At 53.4% G+C, this 17,882-nt stretch overlaps 3 protein-coding genes across 3 annotated transcripts; 2 read left to right on the top strand and 1 right to left on the bottom strand.

Annotated features, from left to right (window-relative positions):
• Positions 1 to 122: 122 nt before the first annotated feature.
• On the top strand, positions 123 to 2,955 carry PTSG_02331 (uncharacterized protein). Its single transcript, XM_004996761.1, has 7 exons — positions 123 to 180; positions 445 to 538; positions 905 to 1,070; positions 1,476 to 1,559; positions 1,803 to 1,873; positions 2,036 to 2,129; positions 2,418 to 2,955. The coding sequence occupies exons 2-7, from the start codon at positions 504 to 506 to the stop codon at positions 2,478 to 2,480; spliced, it is 513 nt and encodes a 170-aa protein (XP_004996818.1). The 5' UTR covers positions 123 to 180; positions 445 to 503; the 3' UTR covers positions 2,481 to 2,955.
• A 185-nt stretch (positions 2,956 to 3,140) lies between these two features.
• Positions 3,141 to 5,140, top strand: PTSG_02330 (ADP-ribosylation factor 5). The gene is made up of 6 exons (XM_004996760.1): positions 3,141 to 3,290; positions 3,449 to 3,529; positions 3,785 to 3,894; positions 4,154 to 4,225; positions 4,473 to 4,598; positions 4,800 to 5,140. The coding sequence occupies exons 1-6, from the start codon at positions 3,224 to 3,226 to the stop codon at positions 4,887 to 4,889; spliced, it is 546 nt and encodes a 181-aa protein (XP_004996817.1). The 5' UTR covers positions 3,141 to 3,223; the 3' UTR covers positions 4,890 to 5,140.
• Positions 5,141 to 5,414: 274 nt separating this feature from the next.
• PTSG_11869 (uncharacterized protein) lies at positions 5,415 to 17,878 on the bottom strand. Its single transcript, XM_004996759.1, has 39 exons — positions 17,830 to 17,878; positions 17,068 to 17,553; positions 16,577 to 16,815; positions 16,222 to 16,423; positions 15,907 to 16,040; positions 15,620 to 15,700; positions 15,277 to 15,377; positions 15,021 to 15,111; positions 14,668 to 14,762; positions 14,285 to 14,417; positions 14,066 to 14,155; positions 13,817 to 13,897; positions 13,546 to 13,617; positions 13,227 to 13,341; positions 13,011 to 13,080; positions 12,788 to 12,863; positions 12,433 to 12,555; positions 12,092 to 12,235; positions 11,564 to 11,866; positions 11,313 to 11,389; positions 10,799 to 11,157; positions 10,391 to 10,507; positions 10,021 to 10,058; positions 9,789 to 9,879; positions 9,476 to 9,594; positions 9,185 to 9,227; positions 8,992 to 9,040; positions 8,735 to 8,870; positions 8,490 to 8,561; positions 8,168 to 8,291; positions 7,927 to 7,993; positions 7,694 to 7,751; positions 7,408 to 7,551; positions 7,116 to 7,185; positions 6,823 to 6,940; positions 6,614 to 6,699; positions 6,366 to 6,415; positions 6,049 to 6,162; positions 5,415 to 5,785 (listed from the first exon to the last, which is right to left on the bottom strand). Exons 2-39 carry the CDS (start codon positions 17,411 to 17,413, stop codon positions 5,453 to 5,455), a joined length of 4,761 nt encoding a protein of 1,586 aa, XP_004996816.1. The 5' UTR covers positions 17,414 to 17,553; positions 17,830 to 17,878; the 3' UTR covers positions 5,415 to 5,452.
• Positions 17,879 to 17,882: the final 4 nt, after the last annotated feature.

Raw genomic sequence — 17,882 nt, 5'->3', positions numbered from 1 at the left:
ACAAAACATCTATCTGGTACCTTGTGACGTTCTGTTCATGTCAAGAAAACAATAATGTGAGTTTGATTCCATGCATATGTAAACAGTGGAAAGTGCGTCTTGCGTGGCGCTTCTTGTGTGCCTTTTTCCCGTCTTTGCTGCCGCCGCTGCTTTCCACGTGTGGCCGTTGGTCTCTTTGATGTGAGTGCAAGTGGGCGCAACAACAACAAGAAGCGAGAAGTGTCGTGGCAGGCGGTGTGTGTGTGTCTGTGTGTGAGAGCCTGTGTGTATGTGTGTGTGTGTATGTGTGTGTGTGTGTGAGCCTGTGTGTGTGTGTGCGTGCGTGTGTCGTGTTGCTTGGTGCGGACAATGTATGTCACATCACGTCACACACATCACGCCAGTTTCATTTCATGTCACTTGTCTCATCACAGCTGTGGTTATTGTTCAATCCATTTCACACAGCGAACAACAACAACAGGAACAACAACAACACAGGCACTTCAACCCACCAACCACCAACCATGGTCAAAATCTGGCAGACGCAGCACATCTTCGAGTGAGTTGCCAAGCGCTCCCATCGTGTGCGCGCGCAAATGTTGGTGTGTACATGTGTGCGTGTGTGTGTGCATGCATTTGCGTTGTTGACACGCTCGTGTGCACGCACATACCCTCCTCTTGTTTCTTCCATCAACCTCACCCGTTCCTTCACTCACTCACTCACTCACTCACTCACTCACTCACTCACTCACTCACTCACTCACTCACTCACTCACTCACTCACTCACTCACACCCTTACACCCTTACTCGACTCACCCATTCTCTCCCTCACTCACTCACTCACTCACTCACTCACTCACTCACTCACTCACTCCCTCCCTATCCGCACCACCTGCTTATCCACTCTCTCCATTACATACACAGCCATCCTTGGACACATGTGACGTCCGGGCACTGGCGCAAGTACCCCAACCCATACAACCCGGCGGTGCTGTCCACGGACATTGTGGACCGCAAGGTCGAAGATGGCGTGCTTCACTCCAAGCGGCTCATCACCACAAACTTTCAGGTCCCAGGATGGGTGCGCAGGGTAAGTTCCCACACCACCTTGAGTATTCAAGATCAACGCGCCTCCCCCCCTCTTTGTTCACCTAACACGCCCACACACGCACACGCGCGCTTTCGTGCATGCATGGCTTGTGAACAAAGGCACCCTGCGGTATACGTGGGGGTGTGATGTATCGTGCGTGCGTTTTCTCTGCACACACCACCATTGCCATTTCCCACCGTTTTGCCGCTGCTCCCGTCGTTCCGCTCAATCACAACACGCGTACACATATACACATACATACACATACACACAAACATACACGTACTCGTACACGTGTACATGTGCATGCGCGGCTTGCACAATGATGCTCCAACTCACGTTGCAACTGTTTGTGATGGTTGTGTTTCTCGTCTGTCCTCCTGTTGTGATTCTACCATTTATCAGCTAATTGGGTGCAACTGCATTCACGCCATCGAGGAGTCCAAGGTCGATCCAAGGACACAGAGCCTGGAAATGGTGTCGAAGAACGTGAGTCGAGGCAGTTTGAGGCAGTTTGCTGTGGAGTCTGCGCTTGTGTGTTGGTTGTGCTTGTTACATCGCCCTGCATGCTTGTTCCATCGCCCTGCATGCTTGTTACATCGCTGCAACACCACATCAACCCCTCCCCGGCCCATCACCACGTTACCCAAACAACAACAGCCAGCATGACCTCACCTCTTTCGCTATCCTGCTTATTGCTGCTGTCCCCTTTCCTTTGTTCCTGCTCAACAGGTTACGTTTTGTAATCTATTGAATGTGAAGGAGTCCATCACATATTCGCCCGACCCCTCTGATCCAAACAAGTACGCTCAAGCCCCATTGCCCATTGGCCTGCTCTTTCCCCCCTGGTGTCAACCACGACGATGCGTGTTCTGTCTATTCGATTCGTTTCTCCCGATGTGCCCACATTGCGCGCGTGCGCTGGCCGACACTCACCATTTATGTGCTTTCGGTTGATGTGCTAGGACTGTGATGACACAAAAGGCGGAAGTGAGCGTGCCGTCCATGACTTATGTTGAGAAGACCCTGACCGACTCCATCGCCAAGAACTCCAAGAAGGTACAGGCAGGGGGAGGGAGGGAGGGAGGGAGGGAGCGCGTGCACCTTTTGATGAAATTGTGAGCGATTGCGTGAGTGAGAGCGTAAGTGCACGAGCGCGTGGGAGCATGAGAGAATGCGTGTGAGGGCATGGGAGCGTCAGACAATGCGAGAATGGGTGAATCAGTCAGAGCAGACACACACACACACACACACACGTACACACACACACACACACACACGCGCGCGCGCATGATGGCGATGACAGTCTTAGCTCACAAACTGTGTTGACATTCTTAATTGTGACAGGGTAAAGAAGCGATGGAATGGGTCATTGCCAAGATTGCTGGTGACCTCGAGGAGCTGTCATGATGTGATCATCAACAAACTCCCTCCCTCTCTCTCTCTCCCTCTCCCTCTCGCATTGTTTCGCATCTTCTCGCTGTCCGTGTGTATGTGTGTGAGGAAGAGAGAGTGTGTGTGCGATAATGTGTTTGTGCATGCGCGTTTCCTTTGTGTGTTTGCGCTGATGTGTGCGCGGCATCAAACCAACATGTCTGTGTCCCACATGGCCAGTGTCACGGCCCAAACCCGTTGTACTTCTTCTTCTTCCTCCTCCTCCTCCTCCTCCTCTTCTTCTTCTTCTTCATCGGCTCGATAAGTTTAGGATGTCTCCGCTTCCCTCACCCTCCTTTTCAGCGTTGTTTCTTTTTCCTTCTGCTTTCCCCCGTCCCTTCTCCTCTCTATTGCCTCGTTGCTTATCTGAAGACCGCACTTGTGTTACTCCCTCTTTCTACAACAGCCAATGACGTCTGTTCCTTCATTGAATGGACACATAGAAGAGAGATTGTGCGTATGTGTGAGAGAGAGAGAGAGGTGAGTGAGGTTGGGAGAGGGTGTGCGAGACACGCAGGAACACAGACAGACAGACAGACAGACAGACAAACACACACACACACACACACACACACACACACACACACACACACACACACTTGTGAAGAAATGTCTTTGATGTTTTTGCTAAATTTCCCGACAGCAAACGCCAACAACGCATACATCCAAACTCCACCATCCTCCATCCACTCTCTCTTGCTTGGAAGCCAACCATCGATATGGGGCTGACCCTCTCCACCGTCTTCAACACGCTCTTTGGCACCAAGGAGCGCCGCATCCTGATGGGTACGCCTGAGGGCAACCAAGCTTGCGTGTGCCTGGAATGCTATTGTTTTGCGTTCTCCCGCCCCCTCCTTCGGCCGGTTTCCGCTTGCCCACTCACACGCTTGGTGTTCTGATGATGATGATGATGATGATGATGATGATGATGATGATGGTGCCAGTCGGTCTTGACGCTGCTGGCAAGACCACCATCCTCTACAAGCTCAAGCTCGGCGAGATTGTCACGACCATCCCAACTATTGGTACGCAGCACATGGCACTGTCCTTACCCTTACAGTTCTGTCCACTTGAGCCGATACAACATTTGTTGTCCTGTGTTATTCACGTCGCGGCCATGTGTGCCTCTCTCCATCATGTGACTGCTCCTTGAACCACCCACAACCACACCACTGTCGTGCCATTGCATTGCTGCACCAACAACACATCTCTTCCCAAACACAAACCTCCATTTGACCTTTGACTCAACACCACCACTGTCTCTTTCCTTTTGTCTGCAGGATTCAACGTGGAGACGGTCGAGTACAAGAACATCAGCTTCACCGTGTGGGACGTCGGTGGCCAGGACAAGATCCGCCCCCTCTGGCGTCATTACTTCCAAAACACCGAAGTATGTTGTTGTGTTCGTGGCTCTTGTGGTTATTCTTGTCATGATGCTGCTGTGGTGGTGGTGATGATGGTGACATGGTGTATTGCCTGCTGTTGTCACCTCGTGTGTGTGTGTGTGTGTGTGTGTGCATGTGCATGTGCATATGTGTGTGTGTGTGCGTGTGCGTCGTAGCCCTTCCTTTGTCTCACTTGGGTGTGCATCATCTGCTTTTGCGAACTTGCCAATGCTCTCCTCGCCTTCCACAAACTGCGCTCCTCAGGGTCTCATCTATGTTGTGGACAGCAACGACCGCGAGCGCATCAACGAGGCGCGCGAGGAGCTGAACAAAATGGTCGGTACATCATTGCACGCTTCCCTGCCACGCTGTACCTTCTGATGACCAGATGAGAGAGCACACCCACCCACCCACACCCACACACACCCAGTCTCTCTCTTTCTCGCATGTACACTTCCGTACACACAAAGGACCCGTACACCCATCGCACTCACACGCACTGACTGACAGATGTGCTTGGACAGCAAGCTCACATGCATGTTATTTTTGTTTTCTTTCGTGGTGCTCACACCGTTCATCGTAGCTCGAGGAGGACGAGTTGCGAGATGCCACCCTCCTCGTCTTTGCCAACAAGCAAGATCTGCCCAACGCCATGTCTCCTGGCGAGATTACGGAAAAGCTTGGCCTGACCCAACTCCGCTCCCGCAAGGTTCGTATCGCCCTCACAGGCTCATGCTCCTCATGGCACTGCCCGTGTGGCTGCCTGCCAACCTCTACCCCCTCCCCTTCGTCCTGTGGTCATCCTCCATCGTTTTTGTCTCTTCCACGTGTTGGCCTGCCCCTCTGCCGCCAATCTCACCCGCGCCTCGTTGGCACCATCCTGCCTGCCTGCCTGCCTGCCTGCCACCAGTGGTACATCCAGGCCGCGTGCGCTACACAGGGCGAAGGCCTGTACGAAGGCCTCGATTGGCTCTCCAAGGAGCTCGCCAGCAGGCCCTGATGACTTGACAGTGCAACCCTGGTCTTTGCGCCCATACACACACAACTCCCTGCATGCTCGCGCCCACTCGTGCTGTCCCTCTCTCGTCTTGTCGTTCGTTGTCCTGCACACGTTCTTGTGTTTTTGCTTCCTGACTCTGGCTGGCTCTGCTTACGTTCAATCAAAGTGACCAATAAAGAACAACACACACACACACACACAAATACACATGACACGCATCCAACAGCAACAGCAAGGCATGTCAATCAACAGGCAGCGCAAGTACATAAATGTGCAAGTGTGTACACACAAAACAAGTTGGAATGAAGAGAAAGAAACGGTTCCAACCGATTAACAACACACACACACACACACACACACACACACACACACACACACACACACACACACACACACACACCCACAGACACCCACAGACACCCACAGACAGACAGGCACAGACAGACAGACAGACAGACAGACAGACAGACAGACAGACAGACAGACAGACAGACAGACAGACACACACACACACACACACACACACACACACACACACACACACACACACACAGGTCTGCTTTTCATGCGCCTGGGACCCAGTCGTCGTCATCTTCGTTGTCGTCCGGATCATCCTGCAGGTTGTCGTCATCACCGAGCCCAGCGCCCGTGAGCGCACGGCGACTGCGGCGGCGTTTGGGCTTGGAGGTCGACGCCTTTCTTCCCGCGCGCCCCTTATGCGTTGCACTCGCACTCGAAGACGAAGTACTTCGACTTTTTGGTGTGCTGGATGCTGCTGCCATCTTGGCGCGCTTGCTTTGCAGTTGATGACCTTCATCATCATCGTCGTCGTCACTCTCATCCTCCTCTGCAGATGCCAAGCTGCGGCGGCTGTTGAGGCGCGAGGCACGGCTTCCCTGAACAACATGAGGGTATATGGGGGGGGGGAGCGCAAACGAATGTAAGAATGCATGTGTTGTTCAAGTATGCATTTGAAATCGATCATTGTGGACACCCACGACGAAGAGCTCAGACGCGAACACACACAGACACATATAAGTATGCACACATAAGCATGCACACACACACACACACACACACACACACACACACACACACACACACACACACACACAACACACACACACACACACACACACACACACACACACACACAAACCTGGCGAGAAAAGGCGCGTGCACGGCCAGAAGCGGTTCTTCTCATTGGGGATATGGAATCGTCAACGGGGGCAAAATCCGGATGCTGCTCGCCTTCTTCCTCCAGCTTGCGGAACTGCAGATTCAAAGCACTGTGTCACTCGAAATCAAACGCGAAGAGGCATGGCTGCGGTTGCAGTGTATGTGTATGTATGTGTGTGTGTGCGTGCGTGTGTATGTGTATGCATGTGTGTGTGCACGTCGGTGTGTCATGCGAGTGCACGTCGGTGTGTCATGCGAGTGCGTGTGGATTGAGCGCGTGCGTGTTCGTGGCTTTACCAAGAGATATTGGGCCATCAAGTCGCGAATCTCCAGCTGGGCGTAGTTTTCTGTGTCCAAACAATGGAGTGCAATGCCACAAACTTGGTGAGCAACACCACAGCATCAGCCAAGGTAAACCCACGCAAAGCTAAGCAGAGCCAAGCAAATCAAACCACACACACACACACACACACACACACACACACACACACACACACAAGGAAAGCGAACCACACGCACAAGCAATGCAAGCAAAGCAAGCGTACGTGTGACGCCGCAGCATTCTGGGTTCCACATGAGGCCGATCGGGCGCAGCGCTCGCGCACGTGTCTCCGTGCGCGTCTTCAGATCGCTGTTGGTGAAGGCAAACCAGCGTGTGAGAAGAGCATGCTACACTGACCGTCAAAAAGCGGTAACGGGGTCAGTGCACGTCCATGTTGGAGTCACGCCAGAGCCCCAACATTCATCGACGTACCTCTCGTGGACGTTGTATTTCCTCATGAGAAACATCTTCACCAACAGCATCAGCTCCAAGATTTGCTGCGACTCCATCAAGCTCCGAAACGCGAGTTCGTTCCCCCCGTGCACCCGACCTTGACACGCACACACGCAACAAGAGCGTGAGTTGCTTCTCACGCCACTCGAGCACACGAAACAAAGCGAATGAATTGCACACACACACATGGTGGTGTGTGGTGTGTTGCCTGCTTTCGCTTTACTCTTCCGGCTCGACATTTTCAGCATCGTCACTCGGTCCGTTGTTCTCACCTGCGAGTTCATCGACGGACATGGCATCAAAATCATCGTGCACCTCGAGACCAAGGCTCGATGCAACATCCTGTCCCATGCACAATCATTGCGTCAGTGAGCTTCAACTTTGGTTCCAAAACACACAAACACACACAGACACAGACACAGACACAGACACAGACACAGACACAGACACACACACACACACACAGACACACACACACACACACACACACACACACACGCACGCACGCACGCATGCACGCAGCCACGGGCATTCATGCACGCGCGACACGGGGCTTAGCAATACCATGACAAGCTTGGTTGCACGTGTCGATGTGAGGGAGTCAATCTTCGATACAACAGTTGCTACTTCATCCATGTGCTGGTACTCAAGCGTGGCCAAGTTGTCCACAGCAAACAGGGACAGCTGCCAATCGGCTTTCACCGCGTTCTGTGCAAGAAGGGTTGGTGGTTGGTATCACAAGTCATTCATGCCATTGCATCGGGGGTGTTGAGATGCACAAGGGAAAACAAGCACCACAGGCAGCAAGGCAAGCTCATGAGGCAGCAGCAGAATGTGCCGGATGTCGCACCTTTTGAAAGCTGGCATCTACCAGCCCGCTCACAAACTGCCGCCGATCTTGCCTTCGCCTGCGCATTCAAAGCAACCGCCGCATTCACACGCACACAAGTTGAGCGATGGGAATGAGTAGCAAGAATGAGTGGTGAGATTGAACTGCAAGGGGTGGCAGAGGACATGGGCACGGCAGGGTGTACGAGCACGACAGAGCGGCGCGATGCTAACAATAACGAAGCGTGGACTCACTTGTACAGGTTGAACAAGCCCTTGAGGAGCGCGTGCTTTGTGCTCTGGTGCCCGACATATCCACGAACTGCAATCGAAGCCAGAACAACTTGCGTGAGCAATCATTGAGCACGACAACCGCAGGTGTGTATGCCGGGGAGGAAGCTGTGGTGCGCGTGATGATCAAGAGTCAGCAAGAGCTAGCACGAGCCATCGAAGGGCAGCAGCAGCCCCGTGGAATGGGTTGCCAGGTGTGCTGTACCTGTGCTTGCCGTGTGCCGCTGCAGCTTGCGCTGCGCCGTGTACACGCCGGTGATGGCATCGCGCCCACGTGATGTCAAGAACTCATATCGGCGCGTTGCCAGCTCCTCCAGCAGCTTTTTCGCCTGCAGCGGCACAAGCGCAAAAGAATACGTGAGCGGCAGAAAAAGTGTAGAGAAGAGATGGGATGAATGGAGGTGGAGAGGAAGGCAAGCGTGGGGCAGGAAGAATAAAGGGAAGACAAAGAAGGTGGAGCAGACGCGAGTGCAGATCAGCTTCGAGAAGCATACAGTGGCATGAACAACATGGCGGTTCCCACTCACCTGAACGGACGTTTGTGAGACCACGCCCGCAGCCAGGCCATCCGATGTCGCTGCAACAAGCACGTCCACAAACTGTGACCAGAGCACACATTGGTGAGCAGGTATGGGTAGAGGTGCTTCCATCATCCGCACTCGACACTCTCCTCCAATTGTAGTTCGGGGAAACAAAGCAAACGGGTGGCGCCAGCGCGTTCGTGCGAGCAGCGGAACGAGCAAAACACAAACACACACAAGTGCGAGCTTACGTTCATGGGATTGACGAGCCCGCGGCGTTGTACGACGACGAGCAGTTGCAGCGTGGCACGGCGAACTTGTGGAGATTCGTGTGTTGCATTCTCATGAACGAGCAGCTCGAGTGCGGCAATGAGCGTGGCGCTCACCCTGTGGGTGTGGTTGCACATACACAGAGCAAGGCGGTGAGGCCAAAGCTTGTAAGACCTTGAATACAAGGCACAAGCAGCAGCGATCTCTATCGTGTGCATCTGAAACGGCAAAGGCTTACCCAGATTCACCTCCACCAAACTGCGCCAACTCTCCTTTGTGCGCATGTTCTGTTCGAACCAATCCAATCAGCAACATGGTGCGTGTGTGAGCAAATGATGGTTTGCTGAAGCACCCATCGAAAAGAACAGTGCCAATCATTCACACAACCCAGATATACATATACAGCGGCGCATGCTAGCAGTTGCACGTACTCGACTGGTGTTCCAGCTGCCGCTCTTCTTCCGTCAAGAATAACTGAAACAGCATAGTACATGGACAGACAATTCCAGGCGTTCGGGCGAGCGAAAGAGTAAGTGGCATGCGTGGAAAACAACGCGTGTGGGTGCGTGTGTAAATGTGAACACGCGTGTGGGTGTGTATAAATGTGAACGTGTGTGTGTGTGTGTGTGCATGCCAGCATGTGTGCACGCGCTCAAAAATATAACATTCCCACCCCCTGGTCCTCCAGAACATCTGCAAGCACAGCGTCAAAAATCACGCACATGCAGAGCCTCCAGGGTGCGGATGCGAATTCGCTCGGCGTCGCTGGTTAGATGTGTACGCAGCAACTCAACGCTCTCCTTGCGAAGAATTAAGGATGCGTGTTGGACAAAAAAGTGGCCTGATGTGCGAAGAAAGTCAACAGGCAATTATGAGGACATGAGCAACGAGGAATCGACCGTCATTCACGTGCGTGTGTGTGCGTGTGTGCGTGTGTGTGCGTGTGTGTGCATGTGCGCGGGGCATTCGGGGAGAAAACACAATCGAGCACCACCTACCCAACTACAAACTGCATACAAACTGTAAGGCACGCACCAAATGCGGTGATGGCTGCTTCAACCACGCCAACATCGTGCAGAGCGGCAAATTGCAGCAGCATCTTGTACACAACGTCTGCAATGCGGTCCTGTGGAGGGCAAAGCCCAGCAGTCGCACCACAAAACGAAGCAGTACCGATCATGAGCGATAGACACATTGAAGTGCGTGGAAGCGCAAGATGAAGAAGAACAACAAAAGTGCGCACGCAGCAACGCAGCAATGCACGAACGTCCAAGAGTTCGCGGTCCGGGCTGCGATCGTCAAGGTCTGCATGGGGCGCAATGAGTGTTTTTTGAGGGCGGGGGCAGGTGAATGAGTGAATGATTAGTGAATGGCCGTGAGAGTGCGCGAGCGAGTGACTGTGCAAGTGAGGAAAGCCGTGAGTGAGTGAGTGAGTGAGTGAGTGAGTGAGTGAGTGAGTGAGTGAGTGAGTGAGTGAGTGAGTGAGTGAGTGAGTGAGTGAGTGAGTGAGTGAGTGAGTGAGTGAGTGAGTGAGTGAGTGAGTGAGTGAGTGAGTGTGTGTGTGTGTGTGTGTGTGAGTGAGTGTGTGTGTGTGAGTGAGTGAGTAGTGCAATTATGTACTGCTGATGCAATCATACCGTCTTCGTCGAGGTCAAAGTATCTGCAGAGCACGCCGCAGATGATGAGGCAGCGTGGTGCATCCCGGCGCGATGATCCGCGAGTCGCGCTCTCACCAGCAATCAAGCGCAGGCGCTCTGCATCGACAGGTGGCCAGGATGAGGCGAGGGGCGAGGACCAGGAATGAGAGCTCATCACGATGCGGATGCAAGTGATGCGGAAGAAATCAATGGATGCACAAATGAATGGACCCACAACTACACAAGCAAACAGCATCGCCCACCTCTGCAACCAACTAACTGACACACACACACGCACACAAACACACACACACACACACACACACACACACACACACACACACACACACACACACACACACACACACACACACACACACACACACACACACACACACACACACACACCGTATGCAGTTTGAACCAAGTCCCGTGGAAGTTGGATGTTGTTGGAATGTGTCGTGCTGGCACGCAAGCAGGCAGCAGAGGGCTGCAAAGCTCTGCCTGGGCCAGAGAACATCATGCGACCCAAAGTTCTCTCAAGCTTGACGAGGAGGGCATCTGACAGACGGGGGCACAGGGGCACGCAACTGCACAGCAGGTTGAGGGCAGCAACAACAGGGAGTACGTCCATCTGTTTCTTTGCCTCAATGAGGCCACTGAGATACAGCACAATCGGCTGCACGTGCTGAACAAACAGGCTCGGGCAGGCCTGACACAGCGTGTTGGCAAGCTGCACGAGCGTGCTCGTGTGCTCCGTTTTGTTCCTGCAAACCCAGCAATACAGCGAAGATGAGTGAAATGAGCGTGTACTAACTGCTCTGTTCGCATCAATACAAATGTGTGTGTGTGTGTGTGTATGAAGCAGCATGAACACCAGCATGAGACGCTATGCGTCATCGGGTCACGGCATACAGCTTACAGGTTGTCTGCAAGGTCGGCCGCAATGTCCTGGGCCATGCCGTTCTGAGCAGTGATCTTCTTGTCCTGCTTGAAGGCCTATGGCGACAGAGTAGCAAACAACAAGTGTCAGCTCAAAGCCGAAGGTGGTCTCGTTTCCACTCGCGACACACACACACACACACACACACACACACACACACACACACACACACACACACACACACACACACACACACACACATTGATACCACGCACTTGAGAAGAACTTACGAGTTGGAAGAGAGCCTGCATGTATTCGCTGCCGTTGACCTTGTCAGACAAGAGGACAAACACTTTGCGCATGGACTCAACAACATCAGCCACGTCCGTATCTGGCTGAAACCACAGCTCCAAGAAAGGCTTGCACGCCAGGTCCTTGACGAGGGTTTCATCATCCTGCATGCGGCGACTCAGACTGAAGAGCAGCTGGCACAGGTCGCCTTGTACAACGGCATGCTCGCGCTTGCGTTTCTCCTTGCCAATCATGTCCGTCACCAAGCGGATGGTGCGCTTTCGCACAGCAACAGACTTATCCTGATGGCACAAACAGCAACGCACAAACAGGGACACACGAGTCAAGTCTTTAGTGTAAACCTTGTCATCAACACGAACAACAGCTGCAACAAGAGATTGTTCGCCTGCCAGCGCATCAACGGGCGAGGGCGTGGATGACGTGGAAGCCACACGTAGCACCAAACCCACGTCTTCTGTTGCTCACGCAGGCCGCAACGGTGTGCAGTGTCGTCGTTTGCGACTCACCTGCAAGCTGGTCTCAATGGTGCCGAAAAAGTCGTCCAGGCTCTGCGGATGCACGACTAGCAGGGACGTGAGCAGCTCCACAACCGCCTCGCGCACAGATGAGCTGACGTCCATGGAGTGGCTCTTGATGGCCTCGCTTGCCAGCTGTAAGTGAGCGAGTGTGAGCGAGTGTGAAAGGGTGGGCGCGAAGGTGTGAGTTAAAAAGTGTGAAGGTATGAATAAATGTATGAGCAAAGGCGTCTGTGAAGGTTAGAGTAAAGGTGCGAATAAAGGTGTCAAGAGGAAGCGAGTGAGGGTGGTTCTCTTCGAATGGGCGTGGCTGGAGCAGTATCATGAAGCACCTGGACAATCTTTGGGGTGTCGTCAACGAGGAGCGTGGCCAAGGATTTGATGGCTTTCGTGCGGACGGTAGGCATGGGGTCTTGACGCTTGGACACGATGATGTTGAGAGACGTGGCCCATCGCTGCTCCAAACCAAAAAACAAGAAAGTGAGGCCATGATCCATTCAGCATGTAGTGCGCTGTTGCCACGCGAACAAAGGAAAGAAAACGGTGACGGATCGCGCATGTGTGCGCACGCATGCACACACACACACACACACACACACACACACATACGCACACACACACACACACACACAAACACACGCACGCACGCACGCACGCACACACGCACGCACGCACGCACACACGAACCTGCTGGTACCACGCCGTCTGCAGCTGTGCGAGGAGAATGTCTGCGCCACAAGTTGCGTGGCAGTCAACAGGAGTACTGTACATTGCGAGGACAAAGAAGTGAGTTGACAATGGGGACAACGGGGAGCGAATACATGCCCATCCACGATCAACAACACACGTGTACAGTGCATGTTGCATCCATGGTTGGCAATGTGCTGCCGCCGCAGGCACGAGCACGCACTTTGTGGGTGACGCCAAGAACTTCCACAAGAAGTCGCATCTCTGATGATGTTGGCGCTGGCGAATCAGCCCTGGAGTGACCATGCCCATCACCGTTCGATGGAACATTGAAGCAGGTGAGTAACACATCCATGATGCACCCAAGCGCTGAAGCAGAAGTACTCGTTTGTAGGACAACACACAGACAGACACAGACACACAGACACACACAGTGCACCTTCGTCTGGCTCTTGGGATTCGAGCATCTCTTGGTCGGCGCTGGCTTGAGCAGAACTCGTGGCTGCCTTGCTGGCAATGAGCTCACGGCCCATGATGCGGACAATAAAGTAGGTCTGGTGTGACACAACAAAGATCACAATGCGAAAACATGGCATGTAAGATGCAGGCATGCCTTGGATGTGTGCGTGCGTGTGCGCGTGCGTGTGCGTGTGTGTGTGTGTGTGTGTGTGTGTGTGTGTTTGTGTGTTTGTCACAGCGCACGCCCGTAATATGCGCACGGGTTCCAACTCGAGGCACGGCTGCATGAACAAACAAACCATTTCCACAGGAAGCTTGGCTTCCACGTATGCCGTGAGAAGCGCGTTCTCGGTCAAAATCATCTCGTAGTTCTGAAAAGCAGCCACACAAACAAGCGAGAAACAAAACGCAGGGTTGTGTCAACACTAAGGCGACGAAAGGATGGGCGTTTGGATGCGGATGGTCGGCACGTTGCGTGAGGAGAATGTGGCTGCGCGCACAGTTGTGTGTATTTATGTGTGCGTGTGTGTGTGTGTGTGTGTGCGTGCGTGCGTGTGTGTGGTTGCAGACCTCAAAGGCGCGCCAGTGGTCGATGGCGTCCTGAGTTGCCTGTAGCGTGTCCTCCGAGATGACTTTTGTTGCCCGCACGCCCTGCCAAAACAGGAGAAACAGAGAAACGGCATCGTGACACATCATTTAGCAGATCGACCCAACAAGTTGCAAATCATGCACGCGAACACACAAACACACAAGAACAACGTTCACAGTGCATAGCACGCGTTTTCGAGTCAACAAACAAACAAACAAACAAACACGCACTTGAGCGTATGTGCTGAGAACTGTCATGAGACAGTCAAATGCGAGTTGGCGGAGAGAACTGGACGCTTGCGAGCTCCGGAGAATCCCGTTCTGTCACAGCCAGAGCAGAACCGCACCATTAGAGGCATGAATAGAATGGACACAAACAGAACGGACAATTACACGCGTGGGGAATCAACACCACAGACGGGCATAGCAAACAGCCAAGTGAGGGCGTACCATGCGGGATACAACGGCCATCATGATGTCACATGCAACCGGCCACTTGGGCTGAAAGGCACATGCGCACACATCCTGCACGAAGTTAGTGAACATGGTCGCATATGGAATGTCCGACTTGCCCTGCTCGATCCTGTAATCACATCACAACACAACGAGTTTAGTCGGAGGTGTGATAAAAAAAAGTTGGCAGATAGGATGGCAGGGAGACTCGCGTCTCGAAAAATGAGCAAACACACAGACAGACAGACAGACACAGACACAGACACACGCACACACAGACACACAGACACAGACACACGCACACACAGACACAGACACACGCACACACACACACAGACAGACAAACGCATGGCTTCAATCACATCAAGTACTTGACTGACTTTGAGGAGAAATGGACAACAACGTCCTTGATGAGGCCGCTGACCTCCTTTGTTGTTGAGAGCACGGCCTCAAACATGGCAGCAGAATCGTCGCGCTATGGAACAACGACAGTAGCGAAGAGTGAGAGAATAACATTGGGGCAGAGTGGCGTATGTGGAGAGAGTGTGAGTGAGTGAGTGAGTGAGTGAGTGAGTGTGTGTGTGTGTGTGTAATGGTGTGCGTAGCATTGTGTGGGATGAGGCAAACGTTCATTTACACATGAACACATGACAAGGTGGCGTTGGCCGACTTTGGGACGAGGTGGCCCTGATTTCAATGCTGGTGCACGTGCACATATATGTCGTCAATGTACCTGAACATCTTCCAGATTTGCGTTGCAAACGGCCTGCAGCAACTGCATGATGAGCAGCGTAAAGACTTGGATGTTGACGCCGTCGCGAACCCTGTGAGTACATGATTTAGTGGGATGGTGAACGTGGGTGAGCGTGAGGGCAAATGAGCCAACATCTTGCAGACAAAGAGCATTGCTGAGGCAAGGTCGGCAGCACAACTACAACCGACACAGCGCTGCGGTAGGAGCACGGCCAACCTATCAACAGTGCACATACTCAAAGGTGCGCAGGCGCCGCTTGGCGACCGTGAGCTTGGACAAATTTGAGAAGATTTCCTGCAAGATGGTTTCGCGATGGCGCGGCTTTCGTTGGAATACCTGCACGTACCACCGAAGCAACACACACACACACACACACACACACACACACACACACACACACACACACACACATCCAAGGCGACAGTGCCATCGTGCCGACAGCGCACAAGCCGTGACGGTGAGTTGCAGATGTAAAGGATGGACGTAACCCTGAGCCGACCCAGGTACACGCGCAGCCGTGCATTGGACAACCATGCCACACATGCACATGCACACATACATACACACACATCGTGTACCATGGAGCAGAGCGCTACAGCTTCTAGTTTGAGGTCAGAGAGCCCGTCGATGAACACGGCTTCAACGGAGAAGCGTGAGAGCTGTTCGCAAAGTGATTTCAGACAAATTTGAGTCAAAGACATTACAAATATGCACGTGTGTTTGTGCGAAGGCATGACGAGGGCTGAGTTGGGTGTTGTACGTTGAAGGTGATGAAAACGTGAGCGTACAAAAAGCATGCAAGGGTCACGGCGAGAAAGACTGCATCGGTTGCACGGCTTGCTGCGGTGTTGGTGAGGGTGCGTACATCAATGATGATTTGGTCGTTCAGAGGCTGGCAGCCAACGAGTTTGGTGCAGACATGCACGAGTGGGGTGAGGTGTTGGTACAGCTTCCGCCTTTTCCCCAGGCCTTGCATGACGCTGGCACGACGTCGCCGACCTGCGGAGGGCCACATGTGAGCATAGCACCGCAAAGCGCTCCACGCAGGTGAGAGACACATCTCAAGTGATTCACACACACACGCACAGGTGAAGCAGCCACACACACACACACACACACACACGCACAGGTGAAGCAGCCACACACACACGCAAGCACAAAGACACACACAGACACGCACCATCTCCTTTGGTCGTGTCGTCTGTGTTGCAGAACGGGTAGATGTGCTTGGACAGGTGATGCTTGATAAACTGGGCGCAGTTTTCAATGAGGTCCTCCAGCAGCACCTGCTTTGGCATTCTGGGCACAACCATAACGGACATGGCAAATTTGGCCGCGTTTGCCGCAGCCAGCACCTCATCCAGGCCATCGTTGGCCTTGTTCTGTTGAAGAGACGACACGCACACACATACACATACACACAATAACATGCACGCGGATTCGTGAGCAGTTCAGCTGGAACAGCGCAGTCCATCTTGCAAAGGCAGCAAACATCGAGAAAGCGCCCTGCGAGCACGTGCAAGAAGCGAGTGTACCAGTGCAATTTTGAGGCCAGGTCGCATGAGCTGCTGAGCAAACACAAGTAGCTTGACAAGGAGTTCGCTGTCGATGGTATGCAGCTTGTCCAACTTGTCTGGGTCCTCAAACTCCGTGGTCAGGTGTTTCATGAGCTTGGTGGTTGTGGCCAAGGCTGGCTTTTGCTCCCCTTCGAACGTTTTGATGGCTTGATCGATGAGCTGCGACAGCCGCTGAAACTGCGGCTTCTCCAAGATGTCTGAGTCACAACAACATACGCCAACCCCCCCCCCAAGATAAGCGCGCACAAGGACGGCAAAGAGCAGATACGTAAAGGGAGAAACGAGAAATCAGCAAGCGTGCGGGGCACGAGCATGCTTGTCAAAGTTGCACACTGAGCTGCTTGCTCTCACACAGGCGGGCATGTGGGTGGGGAAGGGAGCAAAGGTGTTGAGCGAGCACATGCGTTTGAGGCGTGGCGGCATCTCTGGAAGCGGCATGTGGTACATACCATCGTGGTCATCCGCGGGTGAGTCTGCGGGTTGGGTGGGGCTGGCTGGGGCGGATTCGGACGCCTGCAACGACCCATCATGGTGGGAGTGGGAGCTGTCGTGCACTTGGTGTTGCGGCGGTGTTGCGGCGTGTGTGGCTGATGCGGTTGAATGCTTCACGGCATGGTGGTGCACGGGAGATTGCGGAAACTGGCGGTCAAGGGGCCACGCGCCTTGTTGCTGTGCTTGATGTTGTGTTTGGTGTTGCTGTGTTTGTTGTGCTTGTTGTGGAATCGCGGCAACTTTCTTTGGCCGCTTTTTGTCTGGGGTGGATTCCAGGAGCAGTGGGTCAGCTTCAAACTCCATGACGTGTTCGAGACACTGTCACTCTGCCACACCAAACAACGAGCCTGTTGGGTGGCGAGGATCTGGTGGTGTGGCTGACAGAGCAAGCGCGGCTGATTCACCTCAGCGACTCAATACGCTCCTTGGCTCAGACGATATGCCTGTTCACGTCACGTGTGGGTGGCGGGGTTGTGGTTGTGGACGAAAATGAGCAGGCAGCAAGGACACGAACAAGCAACCGTGGTGGTGGAAAGGGTGTCGGCGAAAGCAAGCTTCTGTGTTGCTGTGTGGTTGTGCGAGTGTGCGGGAAGACAGATGGTGGCAGACGAAAAGGCGGGACTGGAAGAGGCAGCAAGCAAGGCAGACAGCCGAGCAAGACGAGGACGGATGGATGGCAAGCAGCTGTGCCGATGGTTGGTCCTCACCCCAACACAAACCTCTTGATTTGTGCGCGGAGATTTCCCGCCAAACCCGTTGTGGAGGATTGTTT

The sequence above is a fragment of the Salpingoeca rosetta genome (assembly GCF_000188695.1).
Source record: "Salpingoeca rosetta unplaced genomic scaffold supercont1.5, whole genome shotgun sequence".
In the NCBI taxonomy this organism is placed as follows: domain Eukaryota; class Choanoflagellata; order Craspedida; family Salpingoecidae; genus Salpingoeca; species Salpingoeca rosetta.
This window is presented reverse-complemented; position numbering and strand designations above follow the sequence as displayed.